The sequence below is a fragment of the Bicyclus anynana genome, chromosome 9, assembly GCF_947172395.1.
Source record: "Bicyclus anynana chromosome 9, ilBicAnyn1.1, whole genome shotgun sequence".
Taxonomy (NCBI): Eukaryota; Metazoa; Arthropoda; class Insecta; order Lepidoptera; family Nymphalidae; genus Bicyclus; species Bicyclus anynana.
This window is the reverse complement of record NC_069091.1, coordinates 254,649-274,659: the sequence shown is the minus strand read 5'-3', so window position 1 is coordinate 274,659 and position 20,011 is coordinate 254,649. Positions and strand designations below refer to the sequence as shown.

General features: G+C 39.4%; 2 protein-coding genes across 2 annotated transcripts; both read right to left on the bottom strand.

Annotated features, from left to right (window-relative positions):
* Nucleotides 1-513: 513 nt before the first annotated feature.
* LOC112048832 (uncharacterized) lies at nucleotides 514-12,540 on the bottom strand. The gene is made up of 9 exons (XM_024086509.2): nucleotides 12,037-12,540; nucleotides 11,300-11,487; nucleotides 10,682-10,766; nucleotides 9,402-9,549; nucleotides 8,983-9,181; nucleotides 8,097-8,544; nucleotides 6,755-6,928; nucleotides 6,556-6,689; nucleotides 514-6,490 (listed from the first exon to the last, which is right to left on the bottom strand). The coding sequence occupies exons 1-9, from the start codon at nucleotides 12,340-12,342 to the stop codon at nucleotides 6,253-6,255; spliced, it is 1,920 nt and encodes a 639-aa protein (XP_023942277.2). The 5' UTR covers nucleotides 12,343-12,540; the 3' UTR covers nucleotides 514-6,252.
* Nucleotides 12,541-14,140: 1,600 nt separating this feature from the next.
* LOC112050730 (transmembrane protein 147) lies at nucleotides 14,141-19,668 on the bottom strand. Its single transcript, XM_052883479.1, has 5 exons — nucleotides 19,453-19,668; nucleotides 19,105-19,246; nucleotides 17,579-17,701; nucleotides 16,058-16,263; nucleotides 14,141-15,353 (listed from the first exon to the last, which is right to left on the bottom strand). The coding sequence occupies exons 1-5, from the start codon at nucleotides 19,527-19,529 to the stop codon at nucleotides 15,209-15,211; spliced, it is 693 nt and encodes a 230-aa protein (XP_052739439.1). The 5' UTR covers nucleotides 19,530-19,668; the 3' UTR covers nucleotides 14,141-15,208.
* Between the last annotated feature and the right edge of the window lie 343 nt (nucleotides 19,669-20,011).

Here is a 20,011-nt window from a genome sequence, read left to right as displayed (position 1 = left end):
TGTGACCAGCTCTTGACTAGCCTAATAAAAGTAGTGTTGTCATGATTACAATGAATAATGTTAACTATTTTTAATTAAATTTTAGCTTTCTGTATTCGCCGTTGAAAATATCTGATAACCCATTTATCGAGGAAGGCTATAGGCTATATATTATCCCCATATTCCTACGGGAACGGGAACCACGCGGGTGAAACCGCGCGGCGTCAGCTAGTCATTATATACTCAATCTTTGACTATTTATATTGGTCAATGCATAGAGTAGTTGGGTCAATGTATTCATTGTACTTTAGGGGTAAAATGCGCACAGCGACCATAGAGTACAATGAAATTGACGTTTATGAGCGGGAATATTCAAACTCCGAATTATTAACTTGAAGTGGGATTATTACGGATTTTTTAGTCCAAAATGTCTTTAACGTGTATTAACAGTGACTCGAGAGAAATCCTGTAATTATGAATTTATAAAATATAATTACTTTATGAAAATTAAAAAAAACAAATAAAACAAGTAGGTAGGTACTATTTTATATTTTTGTTAACTTAGCGCACTTTCGATAATTATTAAATGATATTTTATATACAAAACAGTAAGAGATAAAAACAATTCATTACAACTTAACATAATACCTAATTAATAACGTCCTGTCTTAAAAACACTTGTTAAAAAACGTCCTGCCGGTTCTGAACACTATGTCAAAACACGTCGTATTCTTACTTAACAACAAACATAAACTTGGTTGCAATTCGGTGACCTCTTTGGCGAAACCGAGGGTTTTGTCTGTGCAATTATGGACGAAGTTATAAAGACGAGAAACTACTGTAAACACATTATGAAAGATGGCACTCTAGACATATGTCGAGCGTGTCATCGTCCTGGGGAGTCCCTCAGGCATATTGTGTCCGGGTGTTCTCACCTTGCTAACGGCGAATACTGGCATAGACATAATCAAGTAGCCAAGATAATCCACCAACAGTTTGCTCTTCAATAGGGCCTTATCGATTTTCTTCAAGATGCCTTACTATAGGCCAGCGTCAGATCTTGAAAATAGCAGTGCATTGCTCTACTGGGACCGAACGATTATACGAACGAACTAATCACTGACAGCTACTGTAGCCAATAGACCTTAGCTAGTCGATCGGTCAGTGCGGCGTGCAATAATATATACTACTTAACACTTTCCCTGCGGCATACACACACGCTGAAGCTGAAGCTGAAGAGTTTATTATAAAGCTGAAGAGTTTGTTTGTTTGTTTGATTGAACGCGCTAATCTCAGGAACTACTGGTCCGATTTCAATAATTCTTTCAGTGTTAGATAGCCCATTTATCGAGGAAGGCTATAGGCTATATTATCCTCGTATTCCTACAGGAACGGGAACCACGGGAGTGAAACCGCGCGGCGTCAGCAGTTGTTGATATTACTGTTCCACATAACGATAATCTGGTTAAAGCCGAAATGGAAAAAGTATCAAAACACTTGGACCTCGCTCACGAGATTACCGCCATGTGGAATGTTGAGTCCACTATTATTGTTCCGATAGTTGTTTCAGTCAATGGTCTTAAAGCGAAAAGCTTCGACCAACACCTTAAGAAGCTTTCACTTAACTGATGGATCAAGAGTCGGATACAAAAGGCAGTGATACTTGAGACGGCGCGTATTGCGAGGAGGTTCCTCACTCTGGAGCCCTGACCACCGGTTGCTTGCACACTCAAATGACCCGCCGAGGGATTTATAAATTTTTAATAGTGTATTTTATATTTATATTAACATTGTTAAAAATAAAAAATAAAAAAACTAATAAATAAATTAGAGAATTTACTTAAATAACTACAGCACAAAAAACAAATCTATAAAAACAGATAATGCGGCTCAATAAGTCTAAAACAAGCACAACAATGTCCGAATTATCGATAACAAAAATCCCTAGGCGTTAATACGAGTAGCTAACACATAGACATTGAAAGAAGTGGTGTTCAAAAATATGGCCTGTCTATAGTTAAAAAGTGCTTGAGTAAATAGAAGAAAGTAACTTCAGTGCGGTGTAATGAGAATTTTTCTCATCACCGTTATTAGTCAGGGATCCCTAAAACATTTCGTACATCTGATTACTACCAAGCTAATTTTTCGTGAATAGCTTCATCTCGATGAGACGATCAACTTTTTTATTTACGAAAATTCTTGATCCTTGTAGCTAACTGAGATACCAGGAAATGAAAATTGCAGAGCGTCTGAACGAGATAATGTACCACGCAATTTGTGCGACATTGTGGCTGTTAAATAGTATAACTATTAATTAATTAACAGTAAAATAAAACATCTGGTTAGTAACAACTTTTGTTACGCTACCCTCCTTCCAACTTATATCAATAACGAGGTATAAATATACCTCGTTATTGATATAATATATAATATAAATATAACGTATTAAAAGTTTCTTTAGCCAAACAACGTCAAACTAATTATTAAGTTATATTTTTGTCAAACGCTCCGTTTGGTAAAAGATTTGTTAACGTGACGTCATGAAACAGTTGAAATGTAGACCATCGTGGCCGACAGCGTGTTGGCTAGTATTGTCACGTCAATCACGTTTCGAAAAAATATGTTTTTTTTTCAATCTAGTAGAACGATAACTAAAGACCATTCAAAAGTGTCAACTAGCCTTGCATTGAATACCTCTATTAGATACATTCTCACGTTGTGCGCGACTTCGTTGTTATTAAGATTTTAATTTTAACACTCTATAAAAATAAAGTTCAAATTCGAAAAAGACGTTCGAAAAGTGTTATTGGCGGAAAATTCGTCGACGAGTGTAAAATAGCGGAATCGCACCCCAGTTTGGCGATGTAGTATGTGGTGTGTAGGGTGCAACGTTTGACACTTGACAGTAGACGAGCGTGGGGTGTGCAACACTGAGCAAACGTTCTGTACACGATAGCTTACATCTTAGAATAATAATGTTCACGCAGCAGTAAATTAATTTTAGTTAGTTATTAAAATTATAAAAATTCATATACCTACCAAAGTAGGGTGAAACAGTCTACATTAAATATTGTTGCAAAATTCTAAAATTCCAGCCTCGACGCGAGTCCTCCGACTATTATTGTGATTGGTGCGCTCCGAACAGGCGATACGCGTAAGGTCATGTCGTTAATCCACTAGCGGTTCAATAAAGCATTGTACGATGTGCCACGCGTCCGCGTCAAAACTTAACACTGTAGCAGCCCTAATCGGCATGCCAACTAAGCGGTATTTTCAACGCGTGTTGGCCAATGCATTTCAAGTTAGTCATTCGTTGATTTCGTAACGCAACGGTTCGGTTCAAAGTCCGCTATCTCGTTTAGTAACTTTAACATTATTTCTCATTTGTATTTGTATTGTATTTTGTGTATTCATTAAATAGTGTTATAACCTCAAGTCTTTACAAATCCTTGGCAGTGGCACGCAATAGAAATATAGCATAAACAGGACTATGACTTCACTCTCCACACAATATCATATTACAAGTCAAGTCCTCATCTATACTTATAATAAATCTGTAGAGAGGTCAATTCTGTACATGAAATATATTTCCAAAATTACTATCAGGGGGTGATTAGTGTTCGATACTGATGCCAAAAATGCAATCAGTAAAATTTTTGTCTGTCTGTCTGTATGTTCTTTATAGAAACAAAAAGTACTCGACGGATTTTACCGAAACTTGGTACAATTATTCTTCATACTCCTGGGCAGGTTATAGTGTACTTTTCATCACGCTACGATCAATAGGAACAGAGCAGTGAAGGGAAATGTTAAGAAAACGGGAGAAGTTACTCAATTTTTTAAGATTCTGTCGCGTGGTATGTTCGTTATAGAAACAAAAACTACTCGACGGATTTTAAAAAAACTTGGTACAATTATTCTTCATACTCCTGGGCAGGTTAAAATATACTTTTCATTACGCTACCGTCGATAGGAGCAGCGCAATGAAGAGAAATGTTGAGAAAACGGGAGAAGTTACTCCATTTTTTAAGCTTCCGTCGCTGTCGCATGGTCCCTACCATAGGGGTAGTAGGATAGGGGTAAGGTAGGGGTAAGGTAGGGGTAAGGTAGGGGTAGGGTAGGGATATGTTAGGGGTAGGCGTAGTAGTAGGGTTTCACGCAGGCGAAGTCGCGGGCGTCCGCTAGTATATGCTAAAACACTATAAAAAGACGTTCATACATTTATGCCAGTTCCCAAATTAATTTATAGCGCGAAAGACGTCTCGGCGTTCGTTTTGAGTAGCAGGGTGGGTCCCAGTTATTGGTTTAAATCAGCGCATATTGCCGACCTCATCGGCAATCTCTATCGAAACGAGTCTTCAGTTTATACACACAAACGCGCTGTCTGCCGCCTACCACTACGTTCATAAACAAACTGTCTTCCCTGAATAGATGGGCTACAACAGGTACAACTTGTTTACATGAATATATATTTATAATGTACAAAAATGTGTAAATTACGTATAAAAATATATTTAGTCAGTAAAGATCTGTCGTAAACATGTCTCGCAGATAAAACATATATTTTACGAGTATTGTGATATTAACTTTGGCTTAACTTGTTACGTAAAAACTTATTATGACATCAAAATCTCTCAAAAACCTTAAGCAATTTGTATAATTATTATTTATACTTATCTATATTATAGATACATAAAACACTAAAAATATAATTATAAAACCTAATAAGACCGTGCTGGACTAAATATAATAACATATAGTCCAGTTTCTAGGCACGAAGGCATTGAAATAATATGTATATATTTCTAGGCAGCACGTACATGACCTAAATTCAAACACACAAAGTTTTGTTCAATTATGTTGAAAGCGTTAGTTAAACGTTGGACGAAACTAAATAATCCTAATATCGTCTAAATCATCATCGTCGTCAATAATAATTAGATCTTATTACTTGTTTATTTAAAATAGAACCAATATTACGAGAGTAGTAAAAATTGCACTTCGTACATTACGCCGTAGCTCGACTGACGGCAGTACTAGTAATTATACAGCAAATGGCAAACTTTAAACAGAAAATTATTTATTTCTTGACTTCCTATAATACGAAACATTTTAATTAAAATTTTAATAAAAAAAATTCAACCGACTTCCAACTCAAAAACTAACCTAAACTAAAAAGCAAAAAATAACATCTTACCTATGTGCTACCTTGTGATCAGTTTGAAGGCGGTGCCTTTTGCTTTTATATATTTAGATAAAAGATAAATTTTCTATACCTTAACATATTTTTATCCATTAACATGAATAGTCATTTGTCAACAAAAAAATGTTCGGAAGCTCGCCATATTTCTTAAAGTTCTAAACTAAGAGTATACTTAATTTACTACATATAAATGTATATTATGTACACTAATAACTATGACATGTATAAATATCTACACTTTGTATAAATGTGTTTGTTTGCATAACAGGTGTCCTCTATGACAATTTTAACTTTTTTCTTATTTTTATTTATAAATTATCACTAAGACCATGGTCAAATGCGCAATCAGCCGACATTTTGGGTTATAGAATAAAAATGTGTCACACATTTATTAAAGTAAATTATGATTAACAGTAAATGTTTATTATACTATGTACTAGCGACGTGCCAGATATCCGCGGACTCCGTAGTCCGATCCTCCCTCCAAGAAGGAAGACCTGTATCCGTATCCGTTATTTTTTGGCGGAGCGATGCTCGCTAGGGTCACACTAACTTTAAACAAACAAATAAAGTCTCGCGCAATGTAAATTTATAGTTGAAACATGTCGCCAACCACTTCGATTAAAATGAAAATGAATGGAGCGGCCCAACTGCACAAGCAACATTTTGATGACGTCAGTAAAGTGTGCGCTTGCAGCGTCTCGGTCGGTCGTAGTCTAAATCTTTTTGCGCCAATAATGTTTGTAAGTTTGTGGCGCAGTTCGTTTTGAGTTGTATTTTTCACTTTTGTCGAAGTTCAAGTTCTTGACACCAAATATCCGTATACGGATCTGTCCACCTATACTATAATTTTTAACGATCCGACGTACTAATATTATATACATAAGTTTGTTTGGTTATGTATTTTTTTTCATTTTAGAGCCTCAAAGCTTAAGGAGTCGCATTAGACTTAAACCTCAAGTAAATTTTGCCTTTACTTTGATAAAAATTGAGGTTTCCCAAACTACTACAGTATCTCTCCAATTTTATAGTTAATTGGGTTTTTAAAAAGTCCAAAAAAAAAATGGAGTCTACTCGACTACTAGATCCTCGAACAGGTGGTTGGGGTGGTCGAGAGCGTACTGTCTGTAGTCTTCCATCGCCTCTTTGTACTGCTCCAGCAGATGCCGCGCCGCGGGGTCGCGCAGGGGGTCGAGCGCGGGGTCCGGCGAGAGGTCCCGCAGCAGCGTGGCGGCGGCGTGCGGCAGCCGGTAGCGGCGCTGAGGGGTCAGCGCGGGCACCGCGTCGTCGTGCTGCAAGCCCGCCGTCCTGCCGACAGCGCACACGTGAGCAACACGAGACAGCACCGACCGCTTCGCACACACGGCACTCACATGGCGACGTAGTACTTCTTGTAGGGCAGCGGCTCGCCGTGCGCGCTGTCGGCCAGCAGCCGCAGCGCCAGCAGCAGCAGCGAGTCGGCGGCGTGCGGCGCGCGCCACGCCATGCGGCCGCCCAGCAGCGGCGCCTGCGACAGGGGCGGAACGTGAGGGCGGAGCGGCAGACGCGGGGGACGCTGTGGGGGTGCACTACCTCGAGCGTGGGCGAGCCGTCGGCGGCGGGCAGCAGGCGCGCGCAGTACAGCGCCAGCGCGGGGCTCTGCAGCAGCAGCACGCGCGTGCCGGCCCGCGCCAGCAGCGCGCGCAGCCACGCGCCGCCCGCCGGCGCCGCGCCCGCCAGCGTCTCCGGCGCGTACAGGTCCACCACCTGCGGGCGACACTGTTGGTTGACGCAGCACAAACTCAGCTGACTGCCGAGTGGTGCAACGTTACGTCAGTTGGTCGCTTTGAAATCAGCCGACAGTTTTGGTCTACAACACATGGGGTTAACTATAATCTAGTAAATTTTCAGTCGGGAGATAATGACAGAAAAAACATATAATTTACATGCGTTGTTGGTTCTGGGTGATAATTCCCAGATCTCTATGTCACCAAACGCGTCGCTGGTTTCGGATAGCGAAATGACTCTCAGATATGGTGGTTAGCTGCGAATGCTGAATAAGCATTCACGGACAAGGAGCGATTCATCAGAGGGTCGCTGGGAAGCGTGTGGAGCATACTCCAATAAATGGTGTCAAACTCGCTGAACAGTGGCGAGTAAGGACCATCACTATAAATTAAGTTCTTTGCTCCATCCTTCGCTCATCAACCATGGTTGATGAGCGAAGGATGAGAGAAGTCAACAGAGAATTCAAAAGGGAACCTACCTACCCTACCTACCGACCACCTTGCGGGAGCGATATCCCTCACAGATTCGTCACTGATGCCTTGTATATTCAGGGGGCAGGGGAGGCAGCAGCAGTTCCCTAAGATCGCGCACAAATGCTCCCTTTAGGTGGGATGACGTTTTTAACGACGCGACGATTCTATTAACCAATGCCACATTCTCCAAAACTTGCTTCTGGATTTGGGCTGCGGTCTTATTTATGGACTGTCTTCCCTTGGTCCGAAAAATTATAAACGACTGAAGTCCTTAAGCACTCATCGCATCGGCGGGCGAGGAATCTTAAGATTGGCGAACGACCTCACGGTCCAAGCGCGAGGCCCCCGGTTCTGCTCAGTGCAGATTAAGGGTTGCCCAACGGTGGTCAACGCTCACAGGGCATTATCACCCACATTGATAATTTTTACGAGATTTTCTTCTTCGCGGCTCAATAGCTTCCACCTTTACCGTCGCCGTTGGCGCCTGACGCTCTCTTAGTCTACTTTGATAAGCAGACGACAAAGTACCAGTGGTAGCGCATGGCGCCCCACCCCATGCTAGTTTTGGTTCACGTCGGGATTCTTTGGTATTCCTCAATGTTGACAAATCAATTAATAAACCTCCTCCCTCTTTTATACGTATAGTATGAGGCGTCAGTCGTCAGGGTACGTACGTCGCAGTCGGTGACTCGCTGCAGCAGCTGCGCCAGCGTGCGCGCGGCGCGCGTGGCGTGCGCACGGTCGCGCGCGTACAGCAGCACAAGCCGCTCGGCCGCGCGCGCGTTGCCCGCTCGCTGCCAGCGCCTGCAGATATGAGGCGTCAGGGTACGTACGTCGCAGTCGGTGACTCGCTGCAGCAGCTGCGCCAGCGTGCGCGCGGCGCGCGTGGCGTGCGCACAGTCGCGCGCGTACAGCAGCACGAGCCGCTCGGCCGCGCGCGCGTTGCCCGCTCGCTGCCAGCGCCTGCAGATATGAGGCGTCAGGGTACGTACGTCGCAGTCGGTGACTCGCTGCAGCAGCTGCGCCAGCGTGCGCGCGGCGCGCGTGGCGTGCGCACAGTCGCGCGCGTACAGCAGCACGAGCCGCTCGGCCGCGCGCGCGTTGCCCGCTCGCTGCCAGCGCCTGCAGATATGAGGCGTCAGGGTACGTACGTCGCAGTCGGTGACTCGCTGCAGCAGCTGCGCCAGCGTGCGCGCGGCGCGCGTGGCGTGCGCACAGTCGCGCGCGTACAGCAGCACGAGCCGCTCGGCCGCGCGCGCGTTGCCCGCTCGCTGCCAGCGTCTGCAAGTCACACGAGACGATTTTATTTATGTGTTTGTTTTACCGCAGTTATCACTACCAGCGTACACATAAATCAAAGTAATTTGGACTTATTTGCATCTACCATTCGCATACTCATCATGGAGGCATTAACAGAGGCTTTAATAGATAAAGCCTGAGGTTTTACAGTAGCTCATGACAAAAACAACATGTGTACTGCATCCCTGGCATGTATAACGTTCTGTTTGATGCAAAATTGTGATTATATTATATAGATACTCTATATCCTTTGCGACTCACTTGGCAATATCATCTATCCACATCCTCAAGATGTTCTCCCGCATGGTGCCGGCACGCGCCGCTCGCAGCGCCAGCAGAGCCAGCAGCACCAGCAGCGCCAGCAGCAGCGCCAGCGCCAGCGCTGCACCCGCTGCCCACCACCACTGCGACGACGACTGCTGCGGTTGCACCGGCAGCCCGCTCGCTATACCTTTGTGAGCTGATAAAGCATCGTACATCAACGATAACACCCTATTTAAATGGCTCACCGCCTCCCTCTAGAAGAGAGAGAAGAAGAAGAAGGGAGGAGGCTCTAATTGAGCAAAAGAAGTTTTGCTTCAGCTGTGTGGTCTAAAGTACAGTTATTATTTTATATATTTTGATGACAATATAGGTGGTGATGGGATAAGGAAGTTATTATGGTAGTCAAAGCGACTCACTGAAGTCATAATGGAATTTGTAGGTGACGAAATCGAGCGAGTTCCAGGGCGCGTCGTGGGTGAACACGGCGTGGTAGCGGCCCGGCCACGCGCGCGCGCGGCACCGCACCCGCTGCGCCGACAGCGAGCGGCACTCCATGTCCAGCGGCTGCACACACACACGGAGCTGACAAGTGCTGCACGACAACGCGTACGTTCCGCGCTAGACTGAACGATCTCATTCTGATTCATGGGCTACTTTTTAATCGAATAAATATACGATTTCCGCTAGATTTGTGAGAAACAAATTTATGCATACGAAGTTGCGGGCGTCCGCTAGCTTATATATGTCGGCACACGGCGCTGATACCACTCAAGTCCAGTCGAAAAGTGTCAACAGAGAACCACAGAACATCGTCGATTGCAGAGAGACGAATATTTACGAAGTTAATTATTCTAATCAGGAATACGATGTTTTGAAAAGAGTTCATTCTGGAAAGGAAATAAGTTAGGTAGTCTTGTTTAGTTTAGTAATCGTCTTTAGTTTTTGGCCCACATAACCAATGACTAAAGACTTATAGGATATTATCGTGTATGAATCCTTCATTTTAACAGTTGGCAAACCACAAACTGTCAATGTAGCCACAATTCTGATGTATTAAGGAACTTTCTTTATAGCTTGTGTAGGTAGTAGATTTATAATGAAGCAAATACTCTTCCAACGCAGAGCTCTTGTGAGTACAAATTATTCTTGATTTAAAATTTCTCAAATTTTTTTTTCTGTAAAATTGTTTTTCTGTTACCATTACATTTTCTTGTTCTAAATGGTTCTATGCATTTTGTATGGTAAGTGTTTTTCTTTATAACTAAAAACTTTTTCAACTCTTTTCTCTTTTTATGAAATAACTAACGGGGACATCCACGACTTTATCTGCGTGAACCTCGATGTAAACTTTCAACTACCCCTACCCTACCCTATCCCTTAATTTTTTATTTTTTTATTCTGTCATAAGAACCTTCTCCAGCCGTTCACTCGTGATGGGGTGACCAATATATAGATTAATTTTTATATAATATATAAACTGAGTTGTAATTGTGACTCTTGATAATTTGTAATAAATTAGTTTAATTGTACATGTACATTTGCAATATGCGAGCCATAGAAACCTCAGTAAAGTTTTAGACATTCCTATCAGTAGTTCCTCTACAATAAATATCTGTCATATACAATATATATAATAATCATCAGGTATCTTAGTACCCATAACCCATAACAAATAACCTGCTACTGCTACGCTTACCTCATTGTCATCAGTGTTGTTAACCATGTACACGTGATATAGAGATGCAGGAATAGCCAGTATCCAATCCAATACTACGGTGTCACTGAAATAATTGAAGAAAATTCACCTTAAGTCATATAATATCCTAGCGGACCCGGTCAAGCTTTGCTGTGCATTTACACCTTCCCTACCCCTACTATAACCCTGACTATTTTGATTAGGAAAAAAAGGGTGGTGATGATCATCATAACATATTATGCTGGTAATTGCCACCTATTTTTTTCTAACACAAAATCTAACAATTATCCATTATATCCATTGGCTACACTTATTAACTTGATAAATTTTAAAACTTGAATGATGAATTTTAACAAACACATAAGTGTTTAAATATAAGGAATATTCACTCATGATAACACAAATATTAAACACCTGACCTAGTTTTATGGTAATACTTGCAATGCACATCACTAAATAATTTTTAAATTTGCTTTGAAGAATTTGTCTCTTGCGTTGCGAAGTGCAGCTCTGTTTATGGGTGTTCATTTTACTCTTATAATCAGGTGGACTATCTTTTTTAATGACATTAATACCTTCACTTGGTCAATAAGGTTTGATTAAAAATGTGTAACTCACCCATCAGGTTGATAAATGACCGAAGCCCTACTTTCATTTACATGATTCTTTGTAAAATTAGGGTTTTCTTCAACATATTGATATTGCCGAGATTTCAGAAGAGTTCCAATGTCATTGCTGATTTGCTGTGTATCTATGTAGTAACATTCTGGACCAAATATTGCATCCAGGGTAGCGGTAAGACAAATCTACAGAAGAACATTAAAAGTTGATAATGTACAAAAGATATTATTTTAGTATTCTGTAATAAAATCACAAATCTTTTCTCCCAGAGTTTCATTGAGCAGATTAATAAAACTTTTTTGTCAATAAACAAACAACTTCATTTACTTGCTTGTGTGTTGTGTGGTAGGTCCTCCTACCAAGTCTGAGCTCACTGTTTACATTAGTAAAATAATTGTCATAGTTGAAGTATTGAGCATTAAATGCATATCGCTGTCAATGATGGTGGGTTAAATTTAAAAATGGTCTACTATAATTTCCCCCTCTCTACTGAGAGGGGTAAGTACAATGTTAGTCCAACAGGTCACAGGTGGGGAACAAACCACCATTTCAATCAGAACCACAGAGCTTTTAACCTCTTATATCTTCAAAAACTAACCCAATATTTTTTTTACAATGGACCAAGGCCTACCTGAGCTATGATTTTTAATAGATAGGGCAGACAGACCATTGGCTTCATTATCAGTAACCCAACTTTGAACTAATGAGTCTTATCGAAACAGGAATATACATACATTTGTGCAATTTAAGTCAACCTTGACGTTTTGTTCAAAGGAAGAATGCAAGAAAGCCGTCGCTCCGTCGTATCCTGCATGGCACTGTTCGGGTTTCACCGACTTGTAATACATTTGTAGCCTCCATTTGTTGACATCTCTATTCTCCTCTGTACACCATGTTAGGACGAATCTCCCGTCAATATCAGGTACGGGCTTCAAAGTTAACGCACTTTCGGTAATATCGGTGCAAATCAAGTCGTAAATGCTATAATTCGCACCTTCCGTCACTAAACACAAAAACCATAACAGTAACTCTGTTAGCATAGTTGAGTTACACTTAATGACTAACTATAATCAGGGCATTCTGGTCCTGCCGTTTGTGAACACTAGAACCACATAAATATTAATGTTTAAAATAAATTATTTTAATTCAATATGTACAACAAAAAATGCAAATGCAAAATAAAAATAATTAACCCCGTTCATTGGATCTGTCAAGTGTCAGTTCTGACAGCTGATGTTTTTGTTGTTTTGTTACCCTAGTTCTACGTTCTTACATTTTGAGTCTGCCTGGCAGTTGACTCAGACATTAGACCATTAAAAAGAAAGGACCTGCCCCGTAAACCGTTACCCCTCTGTCAAAGATCAAGAATCAATGATATAACGCGTTTATAAAAACTATTGCTATAGAATCGATGTTTCATTGTTGTTTTTTTTTTCATTTTTTTTATTCTTTACAAGTTAGCCCTTGACTACAGTCTCACCTGATGGTAAGTGATGATGCAGTCTAAGAAGGAAGCGGGCTAACTTGTTACGAAGGGTATGAAAATACACACCGCTTTTCGGCTTCTCAACGACTTCGTACCGGAACGATTTTCATCCTCCTCCTAACAAGTTAGCCCGCTTCCATATTAGACTATATCATCACTTACCATCAGGTGAGATTGTAGTCAAGGGCTAACTTGTAAATAATAATAAAAAAAAAGACTCAGACCGTAAAAATCATAGAGAAATTAGATTTGGATATGCATCGCACCCAAATTCTGCAGGTCGGTCGCTTAGATACATAGATTCAAAGGTCGGCCGTTTATTGAGTGGGGGCGAGGTAAACTCACATATCGAAAATATTTAGCACCAATTTTATTGTGCCCTAGTTCCTACACACTACTACTCATTCGCGATAAACACATTTTTATACTTATTTTACGGCCCTGGATACAAGTCCTATAAGGCCTTTCATTTACACATGTAATTTTTGCACCGACAAACAATAATCACATCGCTTACACTCGTTGCACAGAATATTCGATTACTTGATTGATGTTTTGCTGTTATTTAGAAGCTTAGACCATTAATAAGTTATTAATGGTCTAAGGTTAGAAGAAAAGATTTTTTTTTAAATATTGTGTTTTATTACAAATTTCATTTAATCAAGTTAAAAATATGTACTTACAAATGAAACGTTACTTTATCTTTTAGTTGTGGCGATGCATTAATATTTAGGTTATATAATAATTGTAAGTTATTTATAACTCTTTAAGCTGCATTGTACAAAAACCACGCAACATTCCTTTGTGTTAGAATTACGTAACGCCGATGGAATGTCAACCCTTGTTAAGTGCTCACACTTAGCCAATAACAATTCGACAGGAGTTTCGACGCATAGGCGCCAGTTCGATTCTCCAATGACAGCCGTTATATTTCGGGATACAATAATCCTTTGTTTGTAAAGTATTATAAATACTTAATCTTGGCCCCACTAGGCCAGAGTACGTTAAACGGCTTAACCGGCTACCACGCTTACGGCTAAATCGCGGCTCTCATTTCAACGTCATAAATGCGTCACATACGCATTCGATTCATCTTTGTTATTTAGTTTGTACATTCTATTTTTAGTTCTATTCCGTGTACAAATATTAAATATACCTTTTTATATTATTTATGGTAGTTTAATTCATATACCACACGCGCGCTCCCATATAGTGATATACAAGTTGTTGATAGTTTTTCATGCCTTTCAATTACTCAAACCCGCATTTCTAATTATTTATCGATTCGGGATGGATTTTTTTTATTTTTTATTTAAATAGAAGTGTACAGATGATATAAATGAAAACCAGTATTAAATTAGAAATATATTTTATTAAGTAATAAATAATCACTTAGCACAACATTCACTTTCTTTTTAATTCTTTTTTCCTTACACAATGACCATTAATTAAACAAAATAGTTAAAAGAGCATCTATCTGAACAAGCCCATTGCAACACATTCACAGCACAGCAACAGCCTTTCCATCAATAGGGATGATGACAAAGTTTTACTAAAGTATATTGGTTCTTATGAAATTTTGGGTAAATAATTAATGTTAAAAAAATAAGACTGGATCTTCATACAAGTAAAATTAATCAATCTCCTCCATTCGTCCACTCCTTAACTCATCATCCACTCTCTTTAGACACACGTCTTCTTTCCACTCCAACAATCTCTTCTTTGACTTACCTCTCTTCTTGTGTCCTTCCACTTGCAATTTCAACATTATTCTGTTATTATGACCTTCATCCCTCCACAATACTTGTCCATACCAAGCTAACTTTTACTCTTCAACATTTCTGTCACTTTTAGACTTCCTCTTACATACTCATTGTTTATTTTATCATTCTTGTCACACCACACATTCATCTCAACGTAAACGTTCTTTCACATACATTTTTCTATCAGTCTCTTTTACCGCGCAACATTCTGATCCACACAGCATGATATATTTTTTAAAACACACACACACATTTAACTATATCTCTCAGTGACGACGACATTCTTTCCAGCCAATTTGTATGAATCGTTTTTTAACGATTTATGGCAGCGCCGTAAAATTCACCCTTTAAATCCAAAATAATCCAGATACCCTGTTACTTCTACAAAATTGTTTTACTTGTTAGCATACTCTTGATTTTTATACAATTTAAATAACTTGCATCATCCCTCAATACACAATAATTGTCATTGAAATAATTATGGAATGGTTGCAGCATGTGACTTAACAGAATTCAATGGTTTCTTAGGGAACCACCTGTGTAGTGTTACCAGTGTACAACTGGTAACACAGGTGCCTTTAATTTAATCTGTACTTGTATTTTTTTCTGGTAGCCTAATGTCTAAACAGTACTCTGTTTTAGGCGAATCCGAAATGCCTATGACAGGGCACTGTGCTGCACGAGCGTGGCGTACATGGCGAGCGCGGCCAGCGCCACGCCCAGCGCGTGCGCCGCGCGCAGCGCCAGCAGCCCCCACGCGCTCAGCGCCAGCGCGCCCGCCAGCGCCTCCTCCAGCAGCGCCCTGTGCACACACACTGCTTCTGTCAACTGGTCATTATTATCTAAGGACATGTCACAATTTTGTATGGAGGCTGGGCCTTTATTCTGAGTGTCAAGTAAGCAGAACAAATTATTTTTATCTTAAAAGAACATATGATGTAGGGCTTAAAACGCATAATATTTTTTTTTTGGAACTGATGCAGTAAAGACGAGTTAAAGATCTGTCTCTATTATTTCCTGTCAATATGACTTCACAATGTATTTATTAGTATACTTTGCTATGTATTATATTCATTATTTTAGGTATTTGTTATGGAACATTATGTATGTATTGGGATGTAAATTATTTGTATGCATGTGCATTACTAAAACTATTTTTTTGTTAGTAATTTTTGTTTTACAGCTCTTCCTGATGTCCTTATGTTTTCCTAAACCAAAGGTTGCCTGGTACAAATAGCGTCTTAGCAAGGTAAGGCCATCTTTCCTAGAAAGGTAAGGCCATCTTTTGTTTGGTGTATCATCTCTTCATAAAATGTTTTTGTTATTATGGTGTGCGTAGTAAAGTATGTATATAATAATAATACGCTCAGACCGTCCGACCGAGGCAATCGCGTCCTGTGAGCGCGAAATGCGCCACCAACCAGCGTCAGCACGAAAGGATAAAAGGTACTAGAAGCTGGGCCGACTGTGACGACCACCACCAGGTGATGGAGCGCAGTCACTCACCGGTAGGGCACCAGCAGCAGCAGCGCGGCGGCGGGCGGCAGCAGGCGGCGCGGCAGGTCGCTGCGCGCGCACAGCCACACCAGCGCGGCGCTGGCGGCGTGCTGCAGCAGCGACACGTTGGACTCGGCGCACGAGCGCACGTAGCGCCAGTCGAACTCCGAGCCGCGCGCGCCCACCCACAGCAGCACGCTGCGGCTCACCAGCACCTGCGACGGCAGCCAGCACTTCACTCGTGTTGTGTTGGCTCACGGCCAAAACTTGTGCCAATTGTTATGGGATCGTAGCACACACTGTTATTTTCTTTTGCTTTTTCAATGTTATTATAATATGCTTTAGAGAAGAATGTCACGGCTTACATTTGAGGTATTTCACAATCTTATGTAGTTTTTCAACACAAATATTACAGTCATGAAACTGTAATGTTTAGACCATCGTGGCCAACAACGTTTTGCCTCATATTGTCAAAAATTGAAATTTTTATGTAATCATCATCAATCATCATTTTTTTTATGTTTCAAAAAAAATGATAATTATTTTTCAATGTAGTGTAATTTCAATCTAATTTAAATAAATTACAAATAATGATGAATGATGAATAAGAACAAAAACTATTTTAAAAACAGTGTCCTACCTTTCAACAGTACTTAAAAGATGGTGAAGGGATAATAAACATATATCTAGATTTGCAAATAAGGAATTTTGGCAGCAAATATTGTAAGCTTTCTCACAGCAGCTAGTGAAGTGCAAATATGGACTTTAGAGGAGGCTTTAACTGTACATAGTCATTTATAAACAATAAGTTCTCAAACATATAAATGATTTATAAAACTTCAAAAAATTTAATATTCATTTATTTCAATTAGGATTAATTTTGTAAATTAATCCTTTGAAACATGAAGTTGTGTCATAATTTAAGGTGGCACTTATAGTTGAACACTCAATATTAAAGTTACAAGGCTCCAATACGACAGATTAGAATTCATACATCAAGAATAAGGATCAGTCTATTTTTATGATCTTTCATCTGTCATATTTGTCTTTTTAAAATAGCGGTATTACTATAATTATATTAGACTAACAAATAGTCCAGCGGTTCATAGTCCCCATTGTTTTGGGAATACAGGGATACAATATAGCATAAGACACTAACAAATAACATGGTTTTCTATCTGTAGTAACCATTTTCGGTTTGGTTGATCTGGAGATTACCACAACAAAGGCACACACGAGACTTCTCTTTATAATATTAATATAGAGTAAGATTTATTTATAGCTAGAGGACGCCTGCTACTTCGTCCGCGGGAAATTCAGTTTTTTACAAATCACTTGGGAACCTTGGATTTTTCTGGGATAAAAAGTAGCCTGTGTGTTAATCCAATGTAAAATCTATTTTCATTCCAAATTTCAGCCAAATTGCTACAGTAACCACAGCACAAAGGAGGAACAAAAACAAACACACACACAAAAACTTTCGCCTTTATAATATTAGTGTTATAAAAAGTGAGTATCCCATAAAATTACCTCAGCACTGGCCCATCCTATGGCTGCAGTGAGAATTTTAGCATGCCCTTTCCCAGGAATGGAATTAAGTGCAACATAAATTCCTAAGAGATCTGCCAAGTCAACTGTTGCCTTCAGAATTTCCTGAAAATTAAGAAAAAAATCTGTTTACAACAAAATCTGCTGCCATATCTGTCTGCCTGTTTACAATAAACTCAAATAATTTGTTCAGTACATAAAATCACCTTATCATTGTTAAATATACTAAGAGGCCAATTTATCCGCCCACTTTAATATGACATATGTATATTAAGTGGGTGGATAATTATTGTGCTTCTGAGTATATGTTACATCCTGCTTGCAGCACTAGTGCTGGGGGTAACCCCTAGGGGTTACCCCCAGCATAGAGGTTTAAGCATGAACTCTTGTTATTAGTATTATTATATTATAGACTAAAATAAAATTATATTTTAGTTTAATTTTAAAATTATATTTTATCTATATTCTAATTACACTTTTTTATTCAAGTATATTTTAGTCTATAATTATAGTATTATTTTTATTATAATTATAGTAGAGAGCCGTGATAGCCCAGTAGATATGACTTCTGCCTTTGGTCCTGGAGGGTATGGATTCAAATCCTGTTTGGGGCATGCACCTCCAACTTTTCAGTTGTGTGCATTTTTAGGAAATTAAATATCACATGTCTCAAACGGTGAAGGAAAAACATTGTGAGGAAACCTGCATACAAAAGGATTTTCTTAATTCTCTGCATGTGTGAAGTCTGTTAATCTGCATTGGGCCAGTGTGGTGGACTATTGGCCTAACCCCTCTTATACTGAAAGGAGACTCGAGCTCAGCAGTGAGCTGAATATGGGTTGATGTTGATGATGATGAATTATAGACTAAGCAGCTTTATATCCAAACGGTTCTTGAACACTTTTGGTGACTTGCCAGTTATCACATTGTCAGGAAATTTATTCTATAGTTTAACTATTCTATCACTGAGGAAGTGTTTCAAGGTTTTAAAGGAAGCTCTATGGCTTTTAAGTCTAATATTGCTGGCCTAAGTTGCACACACCAATTTAATTATCTCAAGACAAGATAAAACCAAAAATTTATATATTTATACTTTGGGACAAAAGAAAGGCTGATATTTGAAATGTTGCTATTGGCCACTAAATATCTAATGGAGCCAAATAGCTCTCCAGTAGCAATTCATCTTCAACACTGGCTAAAAAATATAAGAGAATGAGGAGTCAAGTGTACCTCAGGTGTGTTTTCACATAAACCTGAATAATCTATGTGGCAATACACATAAGACATGTTATCCTCAACACAGGTTTCTTTTCTTTGATATAGTCAATCTATTCAGGGACATTCACAGGCTCTGGATGTGTTCAACTTGCACAAACCCACATGTTTAGTCTGTCAGTTTGTCACAATAGTCAAATGGATTTCCTAGAATAGATTGACTAAACGAAAAATAGCACAAACTCTACAGTAACTACTAATATATCATACAGTAATATTTAATTAATACTTACTAAAAACACATCATATTCTCCTCCACTCTGAATGTTATCTGAATCCGGAAAGAATGTGGCCAGCAACAGCATTTTACACAACTGGGTGAAAATATATAGCCCACCGGCATAAACACATTTTGAGAACGTAGCATACTCTGATCTGAAATTAAAGTTTTACCAATTACAGTAAAAACTATAACCTCCAAATGATCAATACTGTGAGGCTTACGCTTACTCAATGACTGAAGCACTACACAGCACATCAGCTTTTCATAAACAACCTATCTTATTAAAATAATTAATTTGGCACCAGCAAAATAAGAATTAAGTTTATTAATTGACCTAATTAGGTAAAGAAAAACTTACATCCCAGAAAACTTATAGGCCATATGATAAGGCGCATAAACTAATGCTAGACAATTGCCAAAGTGGTAAAGAGTCATTTTTAATAATAGCAACGGAACTTATAACTTAAAAAACAACAATTATTTACGAAAAATATCTTAATTTCTTAATTAACACTTTAAAATCACCATTATTCACATCCACAAACGTCAAATGAAGATCACAATTCATCTGTCACTGTCAGTGTCAATGTCACCCTCAAGGGGCTGAAGCAAATAATTTTTAGTTTATGGAGAAGAAGATTACATACATCTCAGACCAATTATAGAAGGACCTGCATCGCATTCATAGTCACAAACAAAATTGTCTGTCAATTTCTGAGGAAAACGAGCTTAGAATTTGTATATATCTTATAGTAAACTAGAAGTTTTTGCACGTTTTTTACACAATCCAATTACACAAAACGGTATTTTTACGGAGCTCTTTAACCGATGAACACGATTACAACTATTTAACATCGATTCTATAGAGACAGTTTTTATAATCGTATTAGATCGTTGATCATATACTTTGACAGAAA